At 64.5% G+C, this 22,083-nt stretch overlaps 5 protein-coding genes across 5 annotated transcripts in view; 3 read left to right on the forward strand and 2 right to left on the reverse strand.

The window, feature by feature from the left end:
- EMIHUDRAFT_98222 (hypothetical protein) overlaps positions 1–464 on the forward strand; it is a gene marked incomplete at both ends in the record, with an annotated part of 3,088 nt that extends 2,624 nt beyond the window's left edge. The window contains one exon of the mRNA XM_005789190.1: positions 242–464. Coding sequence (XP_005789247.1) covers positions 242–464 — 223 coding nt within the window. The remainder of the gene's footprint in view (positions 1–241) is intronic.
- A 2,435-nt stretch (positions 465–2,899) lies between these two features.
- Positions 2,900–6,563, reverse strand: EMIHUDRAFT_201067 (hypothetical protein; the record flags this gene model as incomplete). The annotated part of the gene is made up of 7 exons (XM_005789191.1): positions 2,900–2,964; positions 3,035–3,087; positions 4,290–4,690; positions 5,116–5,235; positions 5,622–5,732; positions 6,183–6,341; positions 6,456–6,563. The coding sequence occupies 7 exons, from the start codon at positions 6,561–6,563 to the stop codon at positions 2,900–2,902; spliced, it is 1,017 nt and encodes a 338-aa protein (XP_005789248.1).
- A 488-nt stretch (positions 6,564–7,051) lies between these two features.
- EMIHUDRAFT_201068 (hypothetical protein) lies at positions 7,052–11,215 on the forward strand (the record flags this gene model as incomplete). The annotated part of the gene is made up of 2 exons (XM_005789192.1): positions 7,052–8,610; positions 8,713–11,215. The coding sequence occupies 2 exons, from the start codon at positions 7,052–7,054 to the stop codon at positions 11,213–11,215; spliced, it is 4,062 nt and encodes a 1,353-aa protein (XP_005789249.1).
- Positions 11,216–11,836: 621 nt separating this feature from the next.
- EMIHUDRAFT_462356 (hypothetical protein) lies at positions 11,837–14,372 on the forward strand (the record flags this gene model as incomplete). The annotated part of the gene is made up of 5 exons (XM_005789193.1): positions 11,837–12,574; positions 12,757–12,905; positions 12,986–13,025; positions 13,230–13,319; positions 13,749–14,372. 5 exons carry the CDS (start codon positions 11,837–11,839, stop codon positions 14,238–14,240), a joined length of 1,509 nt encoding a protein of 502 aa, XP_005789250.1. The 3' UTR covers positions 14,241–14,372.
- A 1,865-nt stretch (positions 14,373–16,237) lies between these two features.
- EMIHUDRAFT_426418 (hypothetical protein) lies at positions 16,238–17,718 on the reverse strand. The gene is made up of 4 exons (XM_005789194.1): positions 17,234–17,718; positions 17,010–17,156; positions 16,812–16,938; positions 16,238–16,715 (listed from the first exon to the last, which is right to left on the reverse strand). Exons 1-4 carry the CDS (start codon positions 17,702–17,704, stop codon positions 16,402–16,404), a joined length of 1,059 nt encoding a protein of 352 aa, XP_005789251.1. The 5' UTR covers positions 17,705–17,718; the 3' UTR covers positions 16,238–16,401.
- Positions 17,719–22,083: the final 4,365 nt, after the last annotated feature.

Below are 22,083 nucleotides of genomic sequence, written 5' to 3' on the forward strand. Positions count from 1 at the left end.
TTTAAAGATTTTTATAAAGGAAGTCGGACTGTAAAGCATAAGGTATACCACCTTATAGAACTTTCTTATGAGATTAATCAATAGGTACATAAGATAATCCATACCTGAGTCCGTAGATGCATACTGGCGTTCTAGCTAGCCGCCGTCACTGCCTCCTTCCCTAAATAGCTACCTCCCTGCCTCCCTCCCTCGATCTCTCCTCTCCCGTCCTCCGGTCTCCACCCCCTTCCCCTCCCGCCAGGTATGCTGCCGCCCTCAGCGCCTACTGCTACCTCACCTTTCTCGGCTACAACGAGCTCCCCTTCCTCCGATCCACCGAGGTCTTTGTTTTCCCCGTCGTCGCTATCGGCGGCGCTTACCTCGTCTCCGTCGTACTGGCGGCCACCTCTGGCTTCTCGTGCACGTGGCTGGTGGCGTCCATCTACTTTACGGATGCAGAGGTGGCGACCACGTGGGGCGTATAGCCGTGCGAGGTGTCTCTGTGAGCGTGTGTAGAGAGCCTCTGTATGAGTTTTTCAGGGAGCGCCATTATAATAGGATTAATCGTGTGAAACTGAAAGCTGTAATGTGCTTATAAGCCGTATTGGAACCACGTTAGTCGTTAGGTTACTCTTTTCACAGTCTTTCCCGGTGGAGTCAGTCACGAGTCAGAGAGTCAGCTTACCGACTAACGGCACGGAACGGAGGCGCGGTGCGGCTGAGTGTTATGGCGGCATACAGCCGCCTACATCAAGACAACACCACAACAGCGAGATCCCCCCGAGCCCTCGCCATCGGCGCCACTGCCTCCCACGCATCCAACCTTCCAACGCCGGGTCGTACCGCTCGACCGAGCTGAGGTAGCCGTCTTCGTTGCGCCCGCCCACAGCGTATAGCTTGCCGTCGAGCACCGCGACGGCGTGATCAAACCGTTCCTCCATCATCGGCGTCACCGCCTCCCACTCATCAAGCGCCGGATCGTACCGCTCGACCGAGCTGAGAGGGGCACCGTGGTCATGTAGCCTCCCACAGCATACAGCTTGCCGTCGAGAAGTGCGGCTACCGCGTCGTCTCGCGTCGACGCCATCGGCTGCACCACCTCCCACGCGTTTGCCGAGGGATCGTACCGCTCGACTGAGCTAAGGCAGTCATGAAAACCGTTGCCCCATCCGCCCACAACGTACAGCTTGCCGTCGAGTACCGCCACGGCGGGACTCTGCCGCCCCGAACCCATCGGCGCCACCTCCTCCCACGCGTTTGTCGCGGGATCGTACCGCTCCACCGAGCTGAGGCGGACTCCGCCGTCGTCGCGGTTGAAACCTCCGACAGCATACAGCTTGCCGTTGAGCACCGCCACGCCGGGCTGATACCGAGCCAACGCCATCGGCGCCACCGCCTCCCATGCCTTTGTAGCGAAATCGTACCGCTCCGCAGAGTTGGAAGGATCGTCTTCATCGATGAAACCTCCCACCGCGTACAGCTTGCTATCGAGCACCGCCATGCCGGCATTCGTGCGAAAGTATGCCGGCATGGCCATGCTGGCATTCGTGCGTGCCGGCGGCATCGGCGCCACAGCTTCCTCCGCCTCCCACGCGCTTGTTGACGGGTCGTACCGCTCCAGCGAGTTCACGGAAAAGCCGTTGACGTTGCCACCGATCACGGTCAGGCGCGGCCTCTCGCGCTTCTTCAGCGTCTCCTTCCATCCGCGGCGCCACGCGCGGCACGTCCCCTTGATGGGAGGCGTACTCCTTGGTCGGCAGCTGGGCGAGGATGTGCGGGGCGAGGTCCGGCGAGAGGAGGACCTCGGAGAGCACCCACTCGGGCTGCTCCACGAGCCGTGCGGTGTGCTCCTCCGCCACGCGCAGCGCGGCGTCGCTCGCGCCCGCCTGCGCCTCGATGATGGCGCACAGCTGCGCTGGCGAGAGGCCCGCGACGCGCGCGCCGATGCGGTGGGAGGCCATCGGTGCGGCGGCGGCGGGCAGCGTTGGGCGAGGCCATGGTACAGTTCGGTATAACGCGCGGGCCCTCAGCGGAGCTGGGAATAGGACCGCCGCAAGCGGCGTGGCGTGGAGCGGTTGAGCATCCCTCCGGGGGCCCCTCTGCGCCGGGGAGGCGTTGTTGGAGGCTGGACGCAAGCGTCCGTCGCCCTGGTTTCAAACTCGGGGCCCTCCGCTACGCTCCGACCCGAATTCGGAGGGCCTGAAAGTTTAAGGTGTTGCTGCGCAAAAGGGGTCGGACACAGGGCGCAGCTCATGCCAAGAGCTAGAAGGGGAGCTAGAGAGAACGACTACCCTGTCCCGTTATTGCGTACACCAACACCACAAAAGCCTCTCTCTCTCCTGTCCTCACTCAGGGGGGTCACAACTACCGAGTCCCTCGACTAGCTGCCACGTTGCCGACCGAGAGCGGATATCCTCCTGCTCCGCAAGGAGGGTGGCCAAGGCTAAAGTCTTGCCGGAGCCGCCGGGCGCGTTGACGACTTGGAGAAGGTCGCCCTTGTACTTGTACTTGTAGAGATGCTCGAGGGGGTGCTTTGTGGGGCGGTGCGCAGCCAGGCCAGCAGTGAGGGGAGGCGCACCCTCACTCTCCTCGGTTGCAGAGCTCGTCGGAGGCTGCGGCACGACGGGAGGGTCGCGATAGCAGTCCTCGGGCGAGCCGACGCGCATGTCCAACCAGCGCTGGGACTCGTTGTGACGGCAGGCGCCGGCTGCCTCTCCAGCCGCTTCTGCAGCGTCCTTCTTTGCCCGGTGCATGGGCTCGATCCGATTCCGCAGCGTGTCGTCCCCAGCGGCGGTGCTGCGCGGGAGGCGGCCGCGGGCACGCTGGGCTCGATCAGCTTTCCCTAGCACGGATTTGGCCGACGTTCTTGCCCCCGTCCACGGCCGAGATCACATGGTTTCTGCACGGTATTCGGATTTTGCTATTTGTTCGTGTGGGGGTATATTGCAGATTTGTCAATGGTAACCGCGTCTGCGACGCGGGCGCCTTGCGGGCAGAGCCCTTAGCCACCCTTCATATCTTGCGCGGTCAAAAAGATTTGGCGAATCCCTCGCACAAAGAAAGAGCGAAATTATTTTTAGCAATACCCAATACCAATACCAAACAACTCTAACACTCACACATCATTTGGGGCCTGGAAAAACTTGCAGCGTGTTCTGGGTGGGTGGTGGCGGCGCTCCAAGAGCGGTGGTGCTCTTGTTGGGAAAAGAGCCCCCCCCCCCCCCCCCAAATGCAAAAACGCCCAAGGCGCGAGACACACCGACATGAAACAACTCTCTCTCGAATGGTCACAGCAGACAGTCCGGAAGCCCCCTAGCCTACAAAAAGGAACAGGTGCCCCCCCCGCCCCGCTCCCGCTTGGACTCTTTTTTTGGGCAGGAAAATAATTCTAGAATCAACAGTCACGCAATAGACTTACGTACATGCACACGCAGAGAGAAGCAGTCACGTTTACCCCGTCTCCCACCGAAGAGCGTCTCACTCGCAGCGGGGGCGCGGCACTGGAGGCTCGACGACAGCCCACCCGCGCGGCAGCCCAGACTCGGCGTCGGTGCCGAGGAGGGAGGCCCAGAGCGACGCGGCAGAGTACCAGGCGGGCGGGGTGTGCGGCCACACGTTGAGCACGAGGTAGCGGTCAGACCGGGCGTGGTAGGCGGCGAGCGGCGAGAAGTGGCCTCCGAACGGCCGGTGGCCAAGGACACCCTGGAGGGGAGGGGGAGGGGAGGGCAGAGGAGGGGAGGGGTGAGGCGGCTTGGGAGATGCAAGGTGTCGCGGACAGGTCGGGATCTCGGCTTCGCACCTGGTGAAAGTTGGCGACGACGAGCCTCCGCGGCGCCGCGCGCAGCTCGGCTAGCAGCTGCTCGAGCCCCGCGCCACGCTCCGCTTTGAGAGCGGCCCACGCACCGCCGCCGCCCTCGCCGCCACCGCCACCGCCAACGCCGCCCTCGCCGCCACCGCCACCGCCCTCCCCACCGCCCCGCATCACAGGCGCCGCGTGCCACGTGCCGTGAGCGCCGGCGGAGAGGGGCGGCGACTCACCCTTCCCCGACTCACCCTTCCCCGACTCACCCTTCCCCGACTCACCCTTCCCCGACTCACCCTTCCCCGACGGCTTCGCGACTGGCGCGGGCGGGCTGGCTGGAACGACGCCCGCCGGGGCGGCGGCGGCGGCGAGTCCGAGGGAGTGGAGGAGCCGGCCCAGCTCTGGCAGCGTGATGCCGCCGCTGCGCACCTTTGCAAGCGGGAGGGCGGCGGCGGGAGGAGAGAGGGCTCCGTGCGCGCGCAGGACGACCTCCTCGTCGAGATCGCACCCGCCCTCCCCGCACTCGCCCTCCCCGCCCTCGCCAGAGGCGGCGGCGGCTTGCACCGCGGCCGCGGCAGCCCGCAGCGAGCTGTGCGCGGCGTGGCTCGCCGCCGCCCGCAGCAGCATCGCGACCGAGGCGGCTCCGCACATCGTCGGGCCGGCCTGGCAGCGGAAGTGGGGCCAGAGCAGGTCGAAGGCGGCCCGGTCGGCGGGCGCGCACTCGAGCAGCAGCCGCCGCCCCTCCTCCGACGAGAGCAGCACTGCGGCCTCGCTCAGCGCCGCCGGCGGCGGCAGCGCGCCAAAAGGAGCCGCCCACGCCGGCGGAGGGGCGGTGACGGAGAAGGGGCGGCCCTCGCTCGCACAGCTGTACGACCAGGCGTGCAGCCACATCGCGTCCTCCCCCTCCGCCTCTCCTTCGTGGCCGTCGGAGAAGCGGGCGCGCGACGACCGCGACCGCTCCGAGAAGGCAACGCCGCCCTCGCCGCTACAAGGCCGCGGCCGCTTCCGCGCGCCTCCTTCGCCCGCCTCCCCGCCCTCCCCGCCCTCCCCGCCCTCCCCGCCGAGGCGGTAGAGGGGGTCGTTTGCGATGGGGTGTCCCGCGTACAGCAGGTGGAGGCGCACCTGCGGGACATGTCTCGGACATGTCATGGACGTGTCCCGCGTACAGCAGGTGGAGGCGCACCTGGCGAGGTGCAGGTGCAGGCCGAGGTGGAGCCGAGGTGGAGCCGAGGGGCGGCCGAGGTGCGCGTTCGAGGTGCGGCCGAGAGTGCGGCCCGAGGAGCTGCCGAGCGAGGCGCCTGGTGGGTTCGCCCCGTCAACGGCTCGCACAGCACCAGCGAGGTGTGGGAGGCGGCGTCGTACTCGACCCCCACCAGCACCGTCTCCGCGGGCTTTCCGCTCGCGTGGAGGCCGCAGGTCGTGCCGCCGTGCGCGCTCGCCACGCGGATCGGCACCTAGACTCGGGGAGATGTGGGGAGGTGTGGAGAGGTGTGGGGAGGTGTGGGGAGGTGTGGAGAGGTGTGGGGAGGTGTGGGGAGGTGTGGGGAGGTGTGGGGAGGTGTGGGGAGGTGTGGGGAGGTGTGGAGAGGTGTGGGGAGGTGTGGGGAGGTGTGGGGAGGTGTGGGGAGGTGTGGGGAGGTGTGGGGAGGTGTGTGGGGAGGTGTGTGGGGAGGTGTGTGGGGAGGTGTGTGGGGAGGTGTGATGGGAGGTGTGGGGAGGTGTGGGGAGATTGGCACCTAATCTCGCGCCGTCGCAGGCCATGTCGGGTCATCTCGGGCCAGCAGTGCACGCTCGTCCCGCATGTCGGCGCCGCCACAGTCACCGCCCCCCCGACCGGCACCGAGCCAGCCACGCGAGCGAGGTACTGCTTGCGCATGCCGCCGCCCTCGAGCGCCGCGCCGAGCCTGCTCGCCGCCGCCGCCGTGCGGGGAAGCAGCAGCACGCCAGACACCTGCGGCACGGGAGCAGAGTCGAGGCCGGGGCGAGGGCCAGGGCGAGGACCGGTCGGAAGGGCATCCCGATGGGCGCTGCACCTGCCGGTCGAGACGGTGCAGCACGTGCAGCCCGCTCCCTCCCCCTCCCCCTCCTCCTCCTCCTCCGCCTCCTCGCCCGCTCCCTCGCCCTCCCCCTCCTCCTCCTCCTCCTCGCCCTCCGCCTCCTCCTCCTCCTCCTCCTCCCCCTCCACCGAGGTTGAGGTCGGGTCGCTCGTGCGGCAGGATCTCGACCAGCGTGTTGCGGCGGTACCTCCCCGCGTGGTGCACCGGCACGCCTGCAGGCAGACACGTCCAAGTCTGCTCCGGCCAGGCTGCTGCTGCCCGTGCTGCTCCCCCCCCGCCCCCCCCTCTCTCTCTCGCTCGCTCGCTCTCCGTCCCGCTGGCACGCCTGCGGGCTTGTGCAGGACAAGGAGGTCGTCAGCCTCGAGCAGCAGCCCGATCGGCGCAGCGGGCACCGACGGCTCCGTCCGCACCACCTCATGCACCAGCCGGTCTCCGTGCCGGAAGACGGTCTCCGCTCCACACGGACCGCCATTGAGGGTGAGCCGGCCCGCCGCTACCGCCTCCTGAGACGGGCAGCGTGTGCGATCGGCGAGCGAGGCGCGGGAGTTCAGGAATTAGGCTCGAGCCTGCAGGTACTCGGCGGAGCAGAGCATCTCGTCGCGCATGACGTCGAGCACCTTCCGGCCGACCCACCGCCCCTTTGTGTTGGAGACAAACTCATGCGTGTACGGCACGACGTGCCTGCGGCCATCGCGTATCTCGTACCAGGTGGCGCGCAGAGACATGGGTGGACAGGATAGCTGACTCGAGCCCCACCGAACCCAGAAGCCGCGAAGGCAGCGTGAAAAAGAATGATTACTGGGTAACGCGCATGAAAGACAAACGCGTTTCCTGTAACAGATGCCACGTGTGCACAAGGATCCGCCTGCGTTGGCTTTCGATTGGCTTGTGCCCGGGCCGCCACGGCTCCTCGTGCTTGTCGCGCCAGGACGTGGCAGTGCAGGAAATGACCGCCGCGTCGCCCGGGCCACGGCGGTGGCGCCTCACTCCCAGCAGCACGCGATCGTCGACTGGCACGGTTCAACGGTCCTCGCCTCTCTTGGGACTCTCGCGCGCCATCGTGCAGGAATGCACCTCTGGCCCTCTTGAGGAGCCGCGGCGTTCCTCGGTGGTCGAGGTCTTGGGCGCGGAGGGCGGCGGCGCGGAGGGCGGCGGCGCGGAGGGCGGCGGCGCGGAGGGCGGCGGCAGAGAGGGCGGTGGAGAGCAGGAGTTCATGCCAGTGCAGGCTGCGCCAGTGCCGCCTCGCCGGACCGAGGTGGAAAGCGGCAGAACCATGCCTGAGCCGCACCTGGAGGCACGGAAGCAGCAGCCAAAAGACCCTTTTGAGCGGCCAAAGGTGAAGGACGAGCATGTGCCTTGGCATAAGGAGGCGCCAGAATATGCGCCGCGCAGCACCAACTTTCCCCTCGTGAGGATGGACGAGCAAGGAATGGATTGGACTGCGACTCTACGCGAAGCAGGCGGGCTCGGCGTGATTCTCTCCGGCGAGAAGACGCACCGCCTCAACCCAGGAGGGCGGACCGGCCTCGTCGGTGGCTGGTCCGAACACGCGCATGCGGGCGCCAACCGGGCAGTCGACCCAATAATCACGCGTTTCCGGCCGGATGCAAAGGAGCCGACGCTGCAGCTTCTCGCCGGCCTGCGGCGCGACTGCAATGCTTGGGCTCTGCCCGGTGCGATGATACGGACATCTGAGACCGTCGAGACTGCGATGCGACGCGGCTTGGCCGAAAAGGGAGTAGACAGCAAGATTGTCAGTCTATTGCGCTTTGACCTGCCGGAGGCATCCGACAGCGGATACATCTACATCGACGACTCGCGCAACACCGACGACGCTTGGATCGAGAGCACGGTGTACAAGTTCCACCTAGAGGACCAGGACACCACTGTCAGCTGCCCGGGGGTGAAGTGGGTCGATATCTCCGGAGCTGGCGGTGTCAACATCTTCAAGCCGCACCGCCTCTGGGTAAAGGAGGTGGCCGACGAGCTACTCAACGCGCCTATGCTTGAGCGCAAAATGCGAGGCGTCCGTCTCAAGCTCCTCTTCCGGCCCTTGGAGCTCAACCTCACCAAGGGGGTACGGCTCGTCCGATGCGCTCCGGAGAGCAGCCCTTCCTTCAACCGCTTGCTCGCTTGCAGCGAGAAGCAGAGTGAGGCGCTCACCATCAACGAGAGCGGGGCCATTTCGAGCGTGACGCACGTGGAGCTGCGGCTGGATATCCATAAAGGGCGGCTGCGCCCCGAGGTGGAGGCGCAGATGAACCCAGCGATCCTGCGCAAGGAGGCGCAGATGAAGTGGGTGCGGTGTCGCTGCGCTCCTTTCGCGCCGATCGCTGTTGGATGGGAGTCGCGCAACCGCTTCTCAATACCTCAAGATGCGACGCACCAAGCGTTCGTCTACGGGCCACTAGACGCCGCGGACGCCGCCTTCGCAGGAGAGGTGATGTACCCTGACCCCAAGACTGCGCATTTTGAGCAGCTGCTGGTGAGTGGCGGCTTCGTGTACGCCAAATGCGAGGGCCAGCAGGTCGACGTGCTGCGTGTGACGCACGTCGATAACGTCGACGAGAACGACCTGTACTCGAAGAACCACGTCGTCGAGTTCAAGGGCCCACACCGGATGGAGGAGGGCCCGCTTCGGCACGCACAGAAGCAGGAGCACTGGACACCGGTGTCGCTCTCGTTCCTCCTCGCGGCGGGTGCGCACTCCTTCATGTGGCTGAACCCGGGCGAGCACGCGGGCACGCACCCCATCAAGTTTGGCGCTTTCGCGTACTCCTCACACAAAGCGTCGGCTGGGGGGCCGCGGGCGGCACGCGCCGCCCCCCCGGTCGCCGCAGACGGCAGCGCCAACGCCGTCTACTTTTTTCTAAGGTCGGAAGACAACTCGTGCGGGGCAGCTGCTGATATGGACCTCAAGACCGCCGGCGTCATGGCGCCCGTCGAGGTGGCCCGAGAGCATTCATCTAAGAAGAACAACGCCGTGGACGCCAGCGATGCCGCACATAAGGCCGCCGCCCACAACTGGTTTTTGTTTCACGATGCCGTCGCGATGGGCAATGCCTCGCTCGTTGAGTCGCTCATCAAGGATGACAGGTTGCTTCCTGAGGAGATGGTTGAGTCCCAGCTCACGAGACGCGAGCTCAAGGCTGCGCTTTCTCGCACGGGGACGAGCTCTGCCCTCCCTCGCTCCTTCTCTCCGGCGGAGCAGTCAAGCAGAGCCTCCTCCCGAAGTGTGGATATCAGCCGCGTGGACGTGCCTGATGGCAGCAGCTCGCTTACACCACTTATGGTGGCAGCGGAGTACGGCCACGGCGACGTGGTGCGCACGCTGATACGTCGTGGCGCATCTCCCACGGCGCAGGCAAAGGACGGCGCAACGGCGATGGACCATGCGTTGCGCGTCCCCGCATCCGGCATCCCCGTCGAGCAGTTGCTTTGCAAGCTCGACGCCGCCATCGCCCTGCTGCCGGCGCTTTTCCGCCACTCTGCTGGCGAGGCACTGTGCTACGTCACCAAGATTGCGGAACGCGCGCACATCGAGCGCGAGCGGCGCGAACGCAGCAGCCCCGCGGAAGCCGAGAAGCTTCAAGCGACGGCGGACCGCGCGGAGCGCTTGGGTGTCGAGCTTATCAAAAAGCTCTCGGTGCTGCAGCGCACGCTTCTCCTCGAGCGCGAGAAGCGCAAGGAGAGTCTTTTCCTCGAGGGCGGGACGTCCAAGGAGATCAAGCGGCCCCCTGGCTTCGTGGCTCGGCCCCGCGGCTTCGTGGCTCGCGCCGTCAACGTGCCGCGCCAGAAGAAGTTGCTGGGTGACCCGACGGTGCAGGCTGCCATCAACTACCGTTGGATGGGCCCACTGATCAACTCCGTCGTCAACGGCTACGTCGTCACGCCAAACGGGGACGAGGAGAGGGTGCGCCGGCCGTTCGCGCGAGTTGTCCTCCTTCTGCTCGCTGCCGCCGTCAACTTACTCTTCCTGCCGCTCGTGGCATTTATCCCTCGGCTGCGGCGGCTGCTGATGTGGACCCTCGATTTTGGTTTTGAGCTCGTCTCGTCGGACCGCACACCCTACAGCGAGGGCTTCCAACGCAAGTGGAGCCCGTCGGCGCAGCTCTACACCCGCTCCCTCTACCTGCTCGACGCTCCCTTCTTTCAGTTCTTCATCTCGTCTGTGAGCTGGCTGCTCCTCTCTCTCGTGCTGACGCGCACGGCGACGCCGAGTTTGCGTGGGGCTGTGGCCGACGCATGGGCTCTGCTCTCGTCCGAGGGGGCTGATGGCATCGCCCCTGCGTTGGCTACTGTGGTGGAGGAGGTGGGGAGCTTGGCGCTGAACGCATTGCTGCTCTCAGGCTTGCTGCTCTGGCTGCTGGCACACTTCATCGACGAAATCGAGACCTTTTCTTGGAGCGACCCGATCAAGAAGGGCGAGCTCCTCGGGATCAGCCTCGCCCTGTCCTCCAAGCTGGCGCCCATGTTCAACAGGCACATGCTCGCCTTTGGCCTACTCCTCATGTGGCTCTCGTGGTTCATGCGCGTCTTCTCGCTGGGCGGACTGGGCACTTTGACCGTGATGCTCGAAAAGATGCTCTTCGACACGGTCAAGTTCCTAGTCTTTATGGTTGGTTGCGCCGTCGCCTTTGCCGCCGCACTGCACCAGCTCTTTCTCGAGGCACACGTCCTCGACGTTGAGGATTGCGACAAGTTCAGTGAATTTGGTGAGGGGTTGCTGGTGTCGCTGAGGCGGCTGCTGCTGGTTGCCATAGATCCGGCAGAGAGTATCGACTGCGCAGGCACGATTGCAGAGGCGCTGCAGGACTTTCACTTTACGGCGCCATTCATCATGAGCGTGTACGTCATCCTGTCGGTGGTGCTGCTGCTCAATATGCTTATCGCGATCATGGCGAAGACGTTCGATACCGTGTGGGACGACGCCGAGACGGAGAATCGCTACCTCAGAGCGCAACTCGCGGTGCAGTATTTTGGCGATGCGCCGCCACCGCCCTTCAACCTCCTGCGGCTCCCGGCCCGCGTGCCGGAGCTGCTGGAGAGGTGCTGGGCCAAGGTAAGCCACGCGTGTGGGCTGGCCGCCACCTGCTGTTACGGCGCTGGGAAGTGGCTCGTGTGGCTCGCCTGCCTACCTTGCCTCGCGGTGTGGGCCGTCCGACGGGCGTGGGCCCTCCCCCGGCAAGACAAGTCTTCGCAAGAGGGCCTGTTTTTGAGCGAGGGGCTGTCGACCGACGGCGACATGGACGACCTCGATCCGTCGAACGTGCGCTATGTCGACGGGCTAGGCCAGCTGTGGTCGGAGCGGAACACCGTCGAGGAGCTGATGAAGCTCGAGGCGGAGGGTAGATCGAAAGAGGAGCGAAAGGAGTGAAGCTCGAGGCGGCGATCAAAGAGGAGCAAATTCTGAGGAGGAGCGGCGGCGGGGGTGGCGGGGAGGCAACAGGCAACGGCACTCCAATGGACCGTTGCGCCGTCTGTCCTGTAGTGCGGGCGGCGGCGTGGCCTACATTCCATGCATGATTTCAGTCTCTGCCATGGAAGAAGAAACCGCGCGTTGGCAACAGGGTTCCGGCCTAGCCGGATAGGGGTCTGTTGCCCCTGCACTTAGCCACTGACACTCGCGCCAAAACGATCCTAACCTACCTATCCCAAGTCCGCGCAGCGCAGCGAAAAATGTGAAAAATGGAGAAAACAGGGGTACCTATATATATAGCTAATCCCGCGCCCTTTTGGGCCAAACACAAGATCTGCACCGGGTACCCATCTCACACAGGTCCGCGCTACATTCTGGTAGCACTGACAGGCACGTACAGGGGTCCACATTTACACGGGGGACCCCTGGACTGTGTCACTGCTCCCACACGTTCAGCGGGAGCCTGAACCCTTTTGCGCCAAACAACGCGACGCGTACCTTATCTCTCTGCCGGAGCCTGAACCCAGCTCGCGCGCCGAGAGCGTCGGCCACACGCAGAAGCTCACGGCTCGCTGACGCATGGGCGGCCGGGTCGTTTGCTGCGTGCTCATCTTTTGCGCTCCCGCGCTTCCTCTCTCGCTGCACCGACAGCCGTCGGGGGTAAAACAGCTGCACGCCCGTGCTGCCTCGCCACTCCGGAGGGCTGCGCTGGTCGTCGCGTCTTCGTCGCTCTCCCTGAGGCGGTTCGAGAGCGACGAGGGCGGCGGCGGCGGGTCCGGTGTCGACGCGTGGATTCCCACCTCGCTCGTCACCACTGCCGCGAGAGACCCGTACAAGGTCGCTCTGCGCGTGCTGCCGATGCTCCTAGTGCACGTGGCGTGGGCGAGCCTCATCGTCGCCGTCCGGCACTGCGTCCGCTTCAGTAAGCCGTGGGCGGTCTCGCCGCTGCTGCACACGCTGCTTGGCGGCGTCCTCGGGCTGCTGCTAGCCTTCCGGACCAACCAGGCGTGGAATCGGTACTGGAGCGCGGCACAGGCGTGGTCAGACGTGCACCGCGGCTGCCACAGCCTGGCGAGGCTCGCGTCTCAGCTGTCGGTGGCGCTCGACCCGATCGTGTACGCCTCGATGATGAGGCGATTCCGAGGGGCGGGGCCGACAGAGAGGAGGGAGACGGACGAAGAGGGTAGCATCCGTCGGAGAGAGCAGATAGGAGAGCAGACAAGAGCCTCGACCACCTCTCCGCACCTCGGCAGGCAAGAGCCTTGCCCTCCCCGCCTCAGGCACCTCGTCGCGCTGCCCGTCGCCCTCAAGCAGCGCGTGCGGCGCGCGCCCAACCCTCGTGAGTACTTCGAGGCGCCGAGATAGGGGAGATACGGGGAGATACGGGGAGATACGGGGAGATGTGGAGCACGGGCCCTCGCAAGTACTTCGAGGCGCGACCCTCTCCCTTTACAGCCGAGATCGCGCGAGGTCGCAGCCGAGAGCGCGATCTCTCGTAGGCTTGGCCGGTGCTCTCGCCGGCCGAGGCTGACGCCGTCGCACGCTCGCCCGTGCCGCACCTGCTCCTGCTCACCTCCATCTCGCTGCTGCTCCGCCCGCTGCGCGCGCGCGACGACGGCTCCGGCAAGGACATCGCGCTCTGGGGGCAGTGCGAGATGAGGCTCGCCGAGCCGCAGGCGGAGCAATGGAAAGAGCCCATCATTCATCAGCCATCACGTTGTTCTTTAGGCTCGCAGAGCTGCAGTCGGCGGCTGCGACCCTCGACCTCGTCGCGCGGCTGCCTCCGCCCGCTTCGTACTGCACCCACACGGCGAGATACAGCCGAGATACAGCCGAGATACGAGAGAGCCGAGGTATTCACTGCCTCCCGCCCGCTCCTCCCTCCCCCTCCTCCCTCCTCCTCCTCTGGCTCTCTGGCTCTGGCTCGCCGCCCGCGTTAGCAGCGTCGCTCCACGCGCCCCGCGGTGAGCAGGCGCGCTTCCTCCTCCTCTGGCTCGCCACGCTGCCCCTCGTCCTCGTCGACCTCTTCTCCCCCCTCGTCATCCCGCCAATCATCTTCGGAGTCGGGTGGGCACTCTACTCGACCGAGGCGCACCTCGGAGGTCTCTCGGCTACTCGGCTACATCTCGGCTATATCTCGGCTGCACCTCGGCTACATCTCGGCTACATCTCGGCTGCATCTCGGCTGCATCTCGGCTACATCTCGGCTACATCTCGGCTGCATCTCGGCTATATCTCGGCTACATCTCGGCTACATCTCGGCTACATCTCGGCTATATCTCGGCAGAGATGTCTCTCGGCTGTGTATCGGGCGGGCCATCTACTCGACCGAAGCGCGGCGGGCGGCGTGTGCGGGGCGGCGGAGACAGACAGACGCGCAGACGCAGCTGCGCGGAGCCGCCGCAGAGAGATGGCGAGAGGGAGGCGCACACAGAGACTGCAGGGGCGAGCGTCGTCTCGCTCACGCCCGCCGCCCCCTCCCCCGCCGCAGGAGCTCGCCAAGCTGCTCGACGAGCCGTTCGGCCGCGCATCAGACACGCAGACGGTGCGCCGCCGCCGGCTCCAGCTGCGGCTCTGGCGACGGCGGCTCGTCTCTACTGTCCGGGGGGGCGGCGGCGGCGGCGGCGGCGGCGGCGGCGACGACGGCGGCGGCGACGACGCGGCGGCGGAGGGGGAGGGTGTCGGGCGGAGCGGTGGGCGGTGGGACGCGATGTGGGAGCTGGTGGAGGGAGGCGGCAGCATGCCCGAGGCAGTGCCGGTGGGCGCTTACTGCGACCGGATCGTGACAGAGCTGCAGCAGCAGATTGGGATCACGCGGATGCTGCAGCGGCGCGTCGACGGCGACAAGTGGGCGGTCACCGCCGACGATCTCGAGTACGACGTGTCGTGGAGAGTGCCGGGCGGCGGCGAGGACGCGGACGCGGACGCGTTGGACGCGGACGCGCTGGAGGACGACGATGACGAGGTCGAGGAGGAGGATTAGAGTAATGAGAGAGCCAGGCGAGAGCCGGGTTTAGAGGTGCCCCAGTTTGTTGCGGGCCGCACCGCCAGAAAGCGAAAGGTGAGATCCTTCCAGTAGTTCTCATGTGTGTAAACACAGAGGTCTTCACAACCCACACGACTCACGAGGCGCAACCTGAACCACGCGTCCTCCCTTCTCTCCGACCCGTTAGCGTTAAACGCGGTACCCGGTAGAGTATACCTTATCGCGTCTGTTTTGTCAAGTCCGTTTCTCTGTTCAGTGTACACGTAAAACCTCTGGCCTCCGAACAATGGGCATTGCTCGCGGCCCTTGTCGAGGCAGCAGGCCGATGTATCGCTCATCGTGCACAAATCCCTCCGCACAGAGGAGAGAGGTTTCCCATTCCGTGTGGTCAACGGGCGTTTCGACCACACACCACCGGCCAAGGCTACGTCAAGTCACAGCGTGGCCACTACCATGACGGGATCTTCACCAAACGAAACAAGTTCAATCTGCTTCTCCACGAGACATTCGGCGGCGGCTTCTCGCCGCCTGCAGTTGCAAAGATCAACCGCCTTGCGCGCAAGGCTCAACGCTCAGGGCGTTGACCGCACCGCGTACCCTCCCCACTCCCGCCTCTCGTTTGTGTCACACCACGCGGAACGCATCTCCATCGCTTCGGTGAAGGGGGTGAACCGCGCCATCCTCGATTGCCGTGCAAAGCTCGCTTCCGACCTCTCTCACGCCGCGCGTAGGGCCCTTAGGGGCCTAGAGAACACAACCCCCTCTCCCTTTTCTCCCAGCAGTCGCAGCCAACAACATCGTGTGTGGCGGCCGGTGCCGTAAAGAAAGAAATAGAAACCCAACAACCGCCAAGGGCCAGGGGGGGGGGGAGGTAGGTGCCGGTCTCCCATTTTGTTCGCCGTTCGTACCTGTGCGCGCCAGTCCCGTGCCTACGGTTTAAAATTCTTTCCTTTCGTTGGCCACGGCCGCGTTATTGGCGCCCTAAACCGCTTCGAATCTTGGTGACGCTAATCGGCGAAGAAGCGATTATGTCACCAAGGTGGCTCTCCGAGGCGGCGCCTGCGGTGCCGGATTTTTGCTCACGGGAGGGTGTGCTCGCGCTTTTTCGGCTGGTGGCGGCCAATCATACCGATGGCGCTAATTTGGGGGTGATTAGATTCAGCAATGCCAAGGCGAAGAACTTGCGCCTGAGCCTGAGTTGTCCGCGTGAGAAGGCGCAAAAAGCCCATCGGAGATCGAGGCCGACAAAGCCATACAGTTTAAGCGAGCCATTGGAAATCGAATACCCTGACAACGGACGGGTGCAGCGGCTCACTCCTCGGAGCTACTTGAAGTTTGAGCAGCTCAGGAGCACCCCGAAGAGCAGAGGCCGAGATGCCCACGGCAACAACATTGGTCCCTCCCCTTTCAAAGGCATCCAGGTGTGGAGGAGTCATATCAACCTTTCACCTGCTGCGAATCATACACTGATCGAGGTTTACCGGGTTCCCCACCCCAAGGAGGGGCTGATCGGATGCTGGTTTTACCCACTCCTCGCGCCCTTCTCAACTGGCACGGGCGTTTTCCTCGACACGGGGCGGACGTGGGTCTTCCGCACCAGAAGGGAGGCGAACGAAGCCATGTCCGCACTGGGCCCACAGCAAGGTGATCAGACCTGGGCGATTACTGCTCGCCAGCACGGCATCGACACTATGCAAATCCTCGAAGGCCCCTTCCGCATGCCTGAGCTACTGCACACGGCCGACGCGTGCACAAGCCAAACCAGTGTGATTGGGGTCTGTCCGCCGGTAAAACTCACGGCCGCGGGAGGGCATGAGTGCCGCTGTGATGATGCGGCGAACGTCTTGCGATGCGCTCACAGAGTCAGACACCAGTCAGAGTCACCACTCAGAGACCAGCACTCTCGTCAGTCCCCGAGCGTCACCGCAGCTAGACCTAACTCCTAAGCGCAGCTCGACGAAGTCGAAGCAGGGCGCCATGATGGGGATGCGGGGGCCCCAAACTTCGATTTTTGTAACCTCAAAAGAATAGACCCCCCACAAGCTCAACATACAGTCCACACGCGTCCCACCATCCAGTGCTGCACACCCCAGCGCCCCCGCCGCGAGGATCCAGCGTCCACAGAGAGCGAGACCTTCTAAACCTTCGCACACGCGGCTCACTTGAAGTACTTTTTGAGCCAGCCCTGCAGCTCGGCGCTGGTGAAGCGGATGTGGTCGCCGTCGAAGGACTCGAAGAAGTTCTTGCCCGCCTTGCCCGCCGTCTGCAGCCCGAAGGTGTCCTCGGTGTACCAGCGCGTCTCGTTGTACGGCACGGGCGAGAGCTGCTTCGGGTAGCCGGAGGGCACGTCGCCCCACTGCTCGCCCTGCCGTGGCCAGACCATCGAGTCGCGCGAGCCTTCCACCCAGACGAAGCGCTCCACCTTTGCCCACCGCGCCTTGCGCGCGCTCATGTCGACGCCGGGCCGCTCGCCTGCCAACAGCTCCCGAGAAGGTTCCGAGAAGGGTCCGACCAGGTCCCGAGAAGGCATGTCCAGGAGGTGTCTAGGAGGTGTCCGGGAGTGCTCGCCGTTCCAGAGGGCGAGGCGCGAGTGCGACAGGTACTCGCTCGAGTTGCGGCGCGTCGGGTCGCGAAAGTAGTTTGCCTGGAAGAGGATGTCTTGCACAATCGGGTTGTACGCGAGCTTGCCGAGCACCTACGCTCGCGACCGCGACGCGTCGAGGACGTGTCCCGCGGCCAGGCCGCCGCCAGTCCTGCGGGCAAGGCCTCGGTCAGCGCCTCGCAGATGCTGCCGAGCACGGGCGTCGAGGGGGCGCAGTGCGGGAAGGCGGCGACGCCCGCGTTGATCCCGCAGATCGACAGAAAGTTGCGGACGGGCGGGTCGTTGTACGCCGCGATGTAGCCGCGGATGATCTGCACGAGGGGACTTGCGGGTGGGACCAAACTTCCGGAAGTTGCGGTGGCGGGCGCGGAGGCGGGGGCGGCAGCACGTTGTTGCCCTGCGAGAGGCCGAAGGCGTCAAAGCCGCCCGAGAGGCGCTTGTCGGACTGGACGCGCTTGGCAAAGGCTTCGACGGACTTGTCCATGTTCATCAGAAAGCCGTTGATCGTGTCGCTTGCCTGATTGTCGCCCGTTGGGACACATACAGCCTCGACGCCGAGCGTCTTGCCTGCAAGCGCCACCACCGACTGCATGCCCGGGTTGAAGCAAGAGTCGCCCATGCCGTGAGTCACCACGATGGGCAGGTCCCCAGCCGCCGCCGGGTCTGTCGGTGCGACGTCGGGCAGCGCAAAGGTCGGCGCGATCGCGGCCAAAGGCGATTCCGAAAGCTCCGCCGCGAGCGCCTCGGGTTCGGAGACCGCGCGCTCGACGAGTGCGAGCAGTGTCGGCGCCACGGCCGCGAGCTCGTGGCTGCTCGGCGGCGAGTAGGTGGTGGGGAAGAGAGAAAGGGCGAGCATCATGAGCCAAAAGCGGTCGCAGCCGAGTGTGCGGGTCTCAGCCCAAAGCGGTTCGACTGATGATGAGGGCCCGAGGGAACCCGTTGGAGGCATATTATACTGTGTCAGCGTTCTCAATCTTACGCCCCCCAGCAAATCGGTTTTTGCCCTTAAATAGTGCGATCGTCAGCGCCACGCGCGAGAGCATGTGTCCAATGTGCAACGCGGCGGCGCGATCAGTCACGGGACGACCGACGGAAGCCGTGGTACTCTTCTGCAACCATAGTCCTTCCTGTGACATGGCAGGCCACTCTCAAGCCCTACAAGCACCAGATCACAACAACAACAAAACACTCTCTCTCAACAACAACCAGATCACCTCACTTGACTATCGCCGCTGCAGCGGCCGAGGAGGCTGCTGCAAAGGCGGCTGCTCAGGCGGCCGCTCAGGCCGCTCAGGCGGCCGCTCTCGGACGGTACAGGTTGGTCAACGCTTTGGTTCTACCCCCGCGGCGACTGGTATACCTTCTACTGGGATGGCAGCTCGGCCGACAAGGTCGCAAGGCGCGCTACCTACCCGACGCTCGAGCACGACGACCACGACCCCGGCCCCCTCGCAGAGCGCATCAGGCGCGACAAGCGCGAGCGGTCCGACCGCTCCTCCGACGACTCCTCCTCCGACCGCGACTCATGCGGCACCGGCTCCACTAGCGAGAAGGAAGAAAGAACTCTGTGTGACACATTTCTTGTTGGCTTCTAAAAATCTGAGAAATCTAGCGAGGCGAATGACATATTCGACACCCTCGAAGACCATCTCGGCTACGGTTCCGACTCCGGCTCCGGCTGGTAGTCGACAAGCTGCCGAGCGCAAATCACTCTGTGTGACACATTTCTGGTTGGCTTCTAAAAATCTCCCTCACTTGGGAGGGTTGACATCGTGATTCCGCGGTAAATTCTTTTTTTGAAAATTCCAGCATTAAATAGGGGGAACCCCGAGGGCCCAGACCTACCCTACAGTTGTACCATCCATCAAGAGGGCATGTATGTAGGAAGGTGAAGAACAGTCAGGCTCGGACTGGACACTAGAGGGCCGCCCCAAGCAAAAAGAAAAACCCGGGGCAACTCAACTCTCGATCGCCTGCCGCAGCGCAGTAGGCAGTATGGCTGCCAAGGTCTCTGCCCCTGTGCCCCTCGCCATCTCGACGTCCCACGAGAGCCCTCCCGAGACGACGGGCCTCACGCCCATGCTCATGTCTTCGCAACTCGCGGACATGCCCTCGGACCTCGCGCTGCCGTCCGCGGTCGTGCCCACGCCTCGGCGGAGCGGTAGCTCTTCGCCCAAGCGGCCGCAGGGCAGGGGCATGGGAGGCGGGCGCGCGTCCAAGACGCCCAAGCTCGGCGCCGGCCACGACGCCGCGCGGGCGGCACACGCGGCGAGCGCCGCCTCGAGCAGCAGCGCGGAGGGCGAGGCGCCCGCGTCGTCCGAAGAGGACGAGGATGACTCGCTGCAACGGATGGTGGCGATGCGCACGCGCTCGCAGACCAAGCAGCAGCAGCAGCAGCAGCAGCAGCAGCAGCAGCAGCAGCAGCAGCAGCAGCAGCAGCAGCAGCAGCAGCAGCAGCAGCAGCACAAGCCCGCCGACCGCAGCGCGCCTCAGGCAGGCTCTTCGCACGCCGGCAGCCGCGCCCCGCCGCCCGCGCCGGTGCCCGAGGAGGAGAGCGGGTGGGAGGCGTCGCGAGGGAGGCAGCGAGCGGAGCGGTCCCAACCGTCCACCCCCGCGCGCAGCGGCGGCGGCGGCGGTGCGGAAGCGGCGAACGGCAGCGCCGCGGGCGGCGGCAGCGGCGGGAATGCTTTGGGCGGCGGCGGCGGCGGCGGCGGCGGCGGCGAGGAGGAGGACGCCGACTGGGGGGTCATGTACAGCGGCGCCAAGGACGCGTCGCACCGCTCGCGCGGCAAGCACGGCCGCAACGCCAAGCAGGCGATGAGCCGCCAGTACGCAATCGAGGCGCGGCAGGCGCAGAGGGAGGCGAGCAGGCGGTGAGGGGGGCGGCAGCCTGTCTCGCGCTGCCGCCGGTGTGGGAAGGCGCCGCAGCGCTGCGTGTGTGTGTGTGCGGGCGCGACTGTGGCGCGGGTGTGGACCGGGGGTTGAAGGACGGGGCGTGATTCGTGGGAGGGTGGCGAAGAGACGATGCAAGCACCCCGTCAGTCGTCTCGATTTCGTCGGTTGCTGTCGTTTGAAAGGCCGCGGTCGGGTTGGTTGACACGAGCGTCCAACCCACGTCCACTGCGCCGATGCACTTGACGGTTGGGTTGGGAAGGCTGCCGCCGTTGCCGCCGCCGCTCCGTTGGAGCCAAGGCCCCTCTGGGATCACCGTCGACCCGGGCTCGGCAGGGTGGTAGTAGCGAATGTGGTTGTCGTTGCCCGATTCCAGATGCCACTTCCATCCAGTCGTCATCCTTGTGCCCACCGCCAAATCCAAAGTATGCATTCCTTTCATTGACGTAGCCCTTCCAGCTGAGCCCTGGTCTGACAGCCTGACAGCAAACCCCGGACAGCGCCTGACAGTGCCCGACAGCCTGACAGCGCTGACAGCACTTTCTCCGACAGTCTGACAGCACGTATCTGACAGCCTGACAGCAGAGCCTGACATCAGAGGCGTCCCGTCGCTGTCAGGCCCTAACGTGACAGCCTGACAGCTGCCCGACAGCCCGACAGCACACAGCGGCCTGACAGCAGCGCTGACAGCCCGACAGCCCGACCAGCCCGACAGCAGCACAGACCGTACTTAGGCCGTGCAGCCTCTTTCTTGTGCCCCATGAGGGTATAGCAAAACTATTACATGCAAAGACTTTCCTCTACCCGGCAACGGAAGAGCGCAGGCTGAAGGGCGTGCACCACATGCGAATTGCGATGTGCGTGACTGTGTGTGCTTGCGCGAATGGAGTCAGTGGCCACCGCCGGCGTGTCATAATTCAGTTATCATGCTCAAATAGTTACGATGGCAGAATCTGGTCTCATACCACATACGGGGTGTGGAGACCCTCTGAGAGTTGACCAGGGGCGGGGTTGTGCTTAGGGTACCCCTAGGCGCTAGGGTTCTGAAGGCCGGATTTTTTAAGACCTTTTAAGAAATGAGGAGATTTGGGGGCTGTAATTACCATTTAAGGTCCTCCGGGCCAGTTTCGCTTTCGGGGGGCAAACCCCGCCCGCCCCCTAGAACCCCAGGTAAGGCCCAGGTATGGCCTAGGGCATCAGAAGGGACCAAGAGGAGTCCAGTCTGAGCCATAGAGCCCATGTCTTTGCCCCCGAAGGTCGCGTTCAAATGCCCGGAACGGACGTTACAGTGGTGTCCGGCCGGCGCGATCACCGAGCTGTGACGCTCAGGGAAGCCTGATGAGGTACTGGTTTCTTTGCCCAGGGCTGGCCTACGGCCCGTGCTGGATCAGCTGAGCAAGGTTTGGGGAGAATCCCCCATTCAGATCTTCAGATATTTTGACGGATGACCGAAAATGGCCCATTCTGGAAACTCGCGAGTTTTCCTGAGTCTGAGAGCTGGTCTGGGGCAAAATCTGAGGCAAAATTGAGGAAATCGACAAAATACCCAGGCGGTCGCAGGGTAATTTCCAGGTCTACACGGGTTCTCCGCAAAATTCCCGGCATTTTGCCGATTTGGCCTAAAAATTGGCTGATTTTGGGCCCAAACCAGCCTCAGACTCGGCTCAGAGCCCAAAATTTGACGATTTCCACGGAGTTTTCCCGGGAAAATAGAGAGGAGAGGGTGCTGTAGAGAAAAAAGGTTAGGAAAACAGACGGGGTGCGAGAGGAAAACCTCGTACAGCCTAACCGAGACGGCCCGCTCTGGCCCTGTCGGCCTTCCCAGACACCTTGTCGAGAGAGAGATTTTTAGCAATACCATGCCTTGTCGAGGCTGTACAGAGTGCCGAGAGCATGCTGGGCAGGCTCCCGTCGAGCGACGAGCCATGCTGGTTCGTCGCGGGTCGCGAGCTCGAAGACCCGCGTAGAGCGTCGCCGAGTGACCGAACGAAGCGGCACGCCTCGGCGCCGCGAGAGCAGCCGGTCGCCGTCGGCACCAAGCGCGCGGCCGCCGGGCGCCTCCGAACCGACAGGGGCGCCGCGGCAGTAGAGAGCACTCCACCTGCCATACCGTTGACTGAGGCGCCGTGGAAGTCAACTGACAATAAGGTTCACAGCCTTGTTATTGAGAAGAAAATACCTCGTATGGCGCTGTGCGCTGGCCTGTGAGAGGTTAAAGAAAGAAAGAAAACAGACAACCCAAGGGAGGGATGGGAGGACGGCACGCCGCCACCACACAGGGATTTTAAGGAGAGGTGTGTGGTGCGCTAGCCGTCGCCCACCCTAGGGAGTCTGCCTCTTCCTATC

The sequence above is a fragment of the Emiliania huxleyi genome (assembly GCF_000372725.1).
Source record: "Emiliania huxleyi CCMP1516 chromosome Unknown EMIHUscaffold_13, whole genome shotgun sequence".
In the NCBI taxonomy this organism is placed as follows: domain Eukaryota; phylum Haptophyta; order Isochrysidales; family Noelaerhabdaceae; genus Emiliania; species Emiliania huxleyi.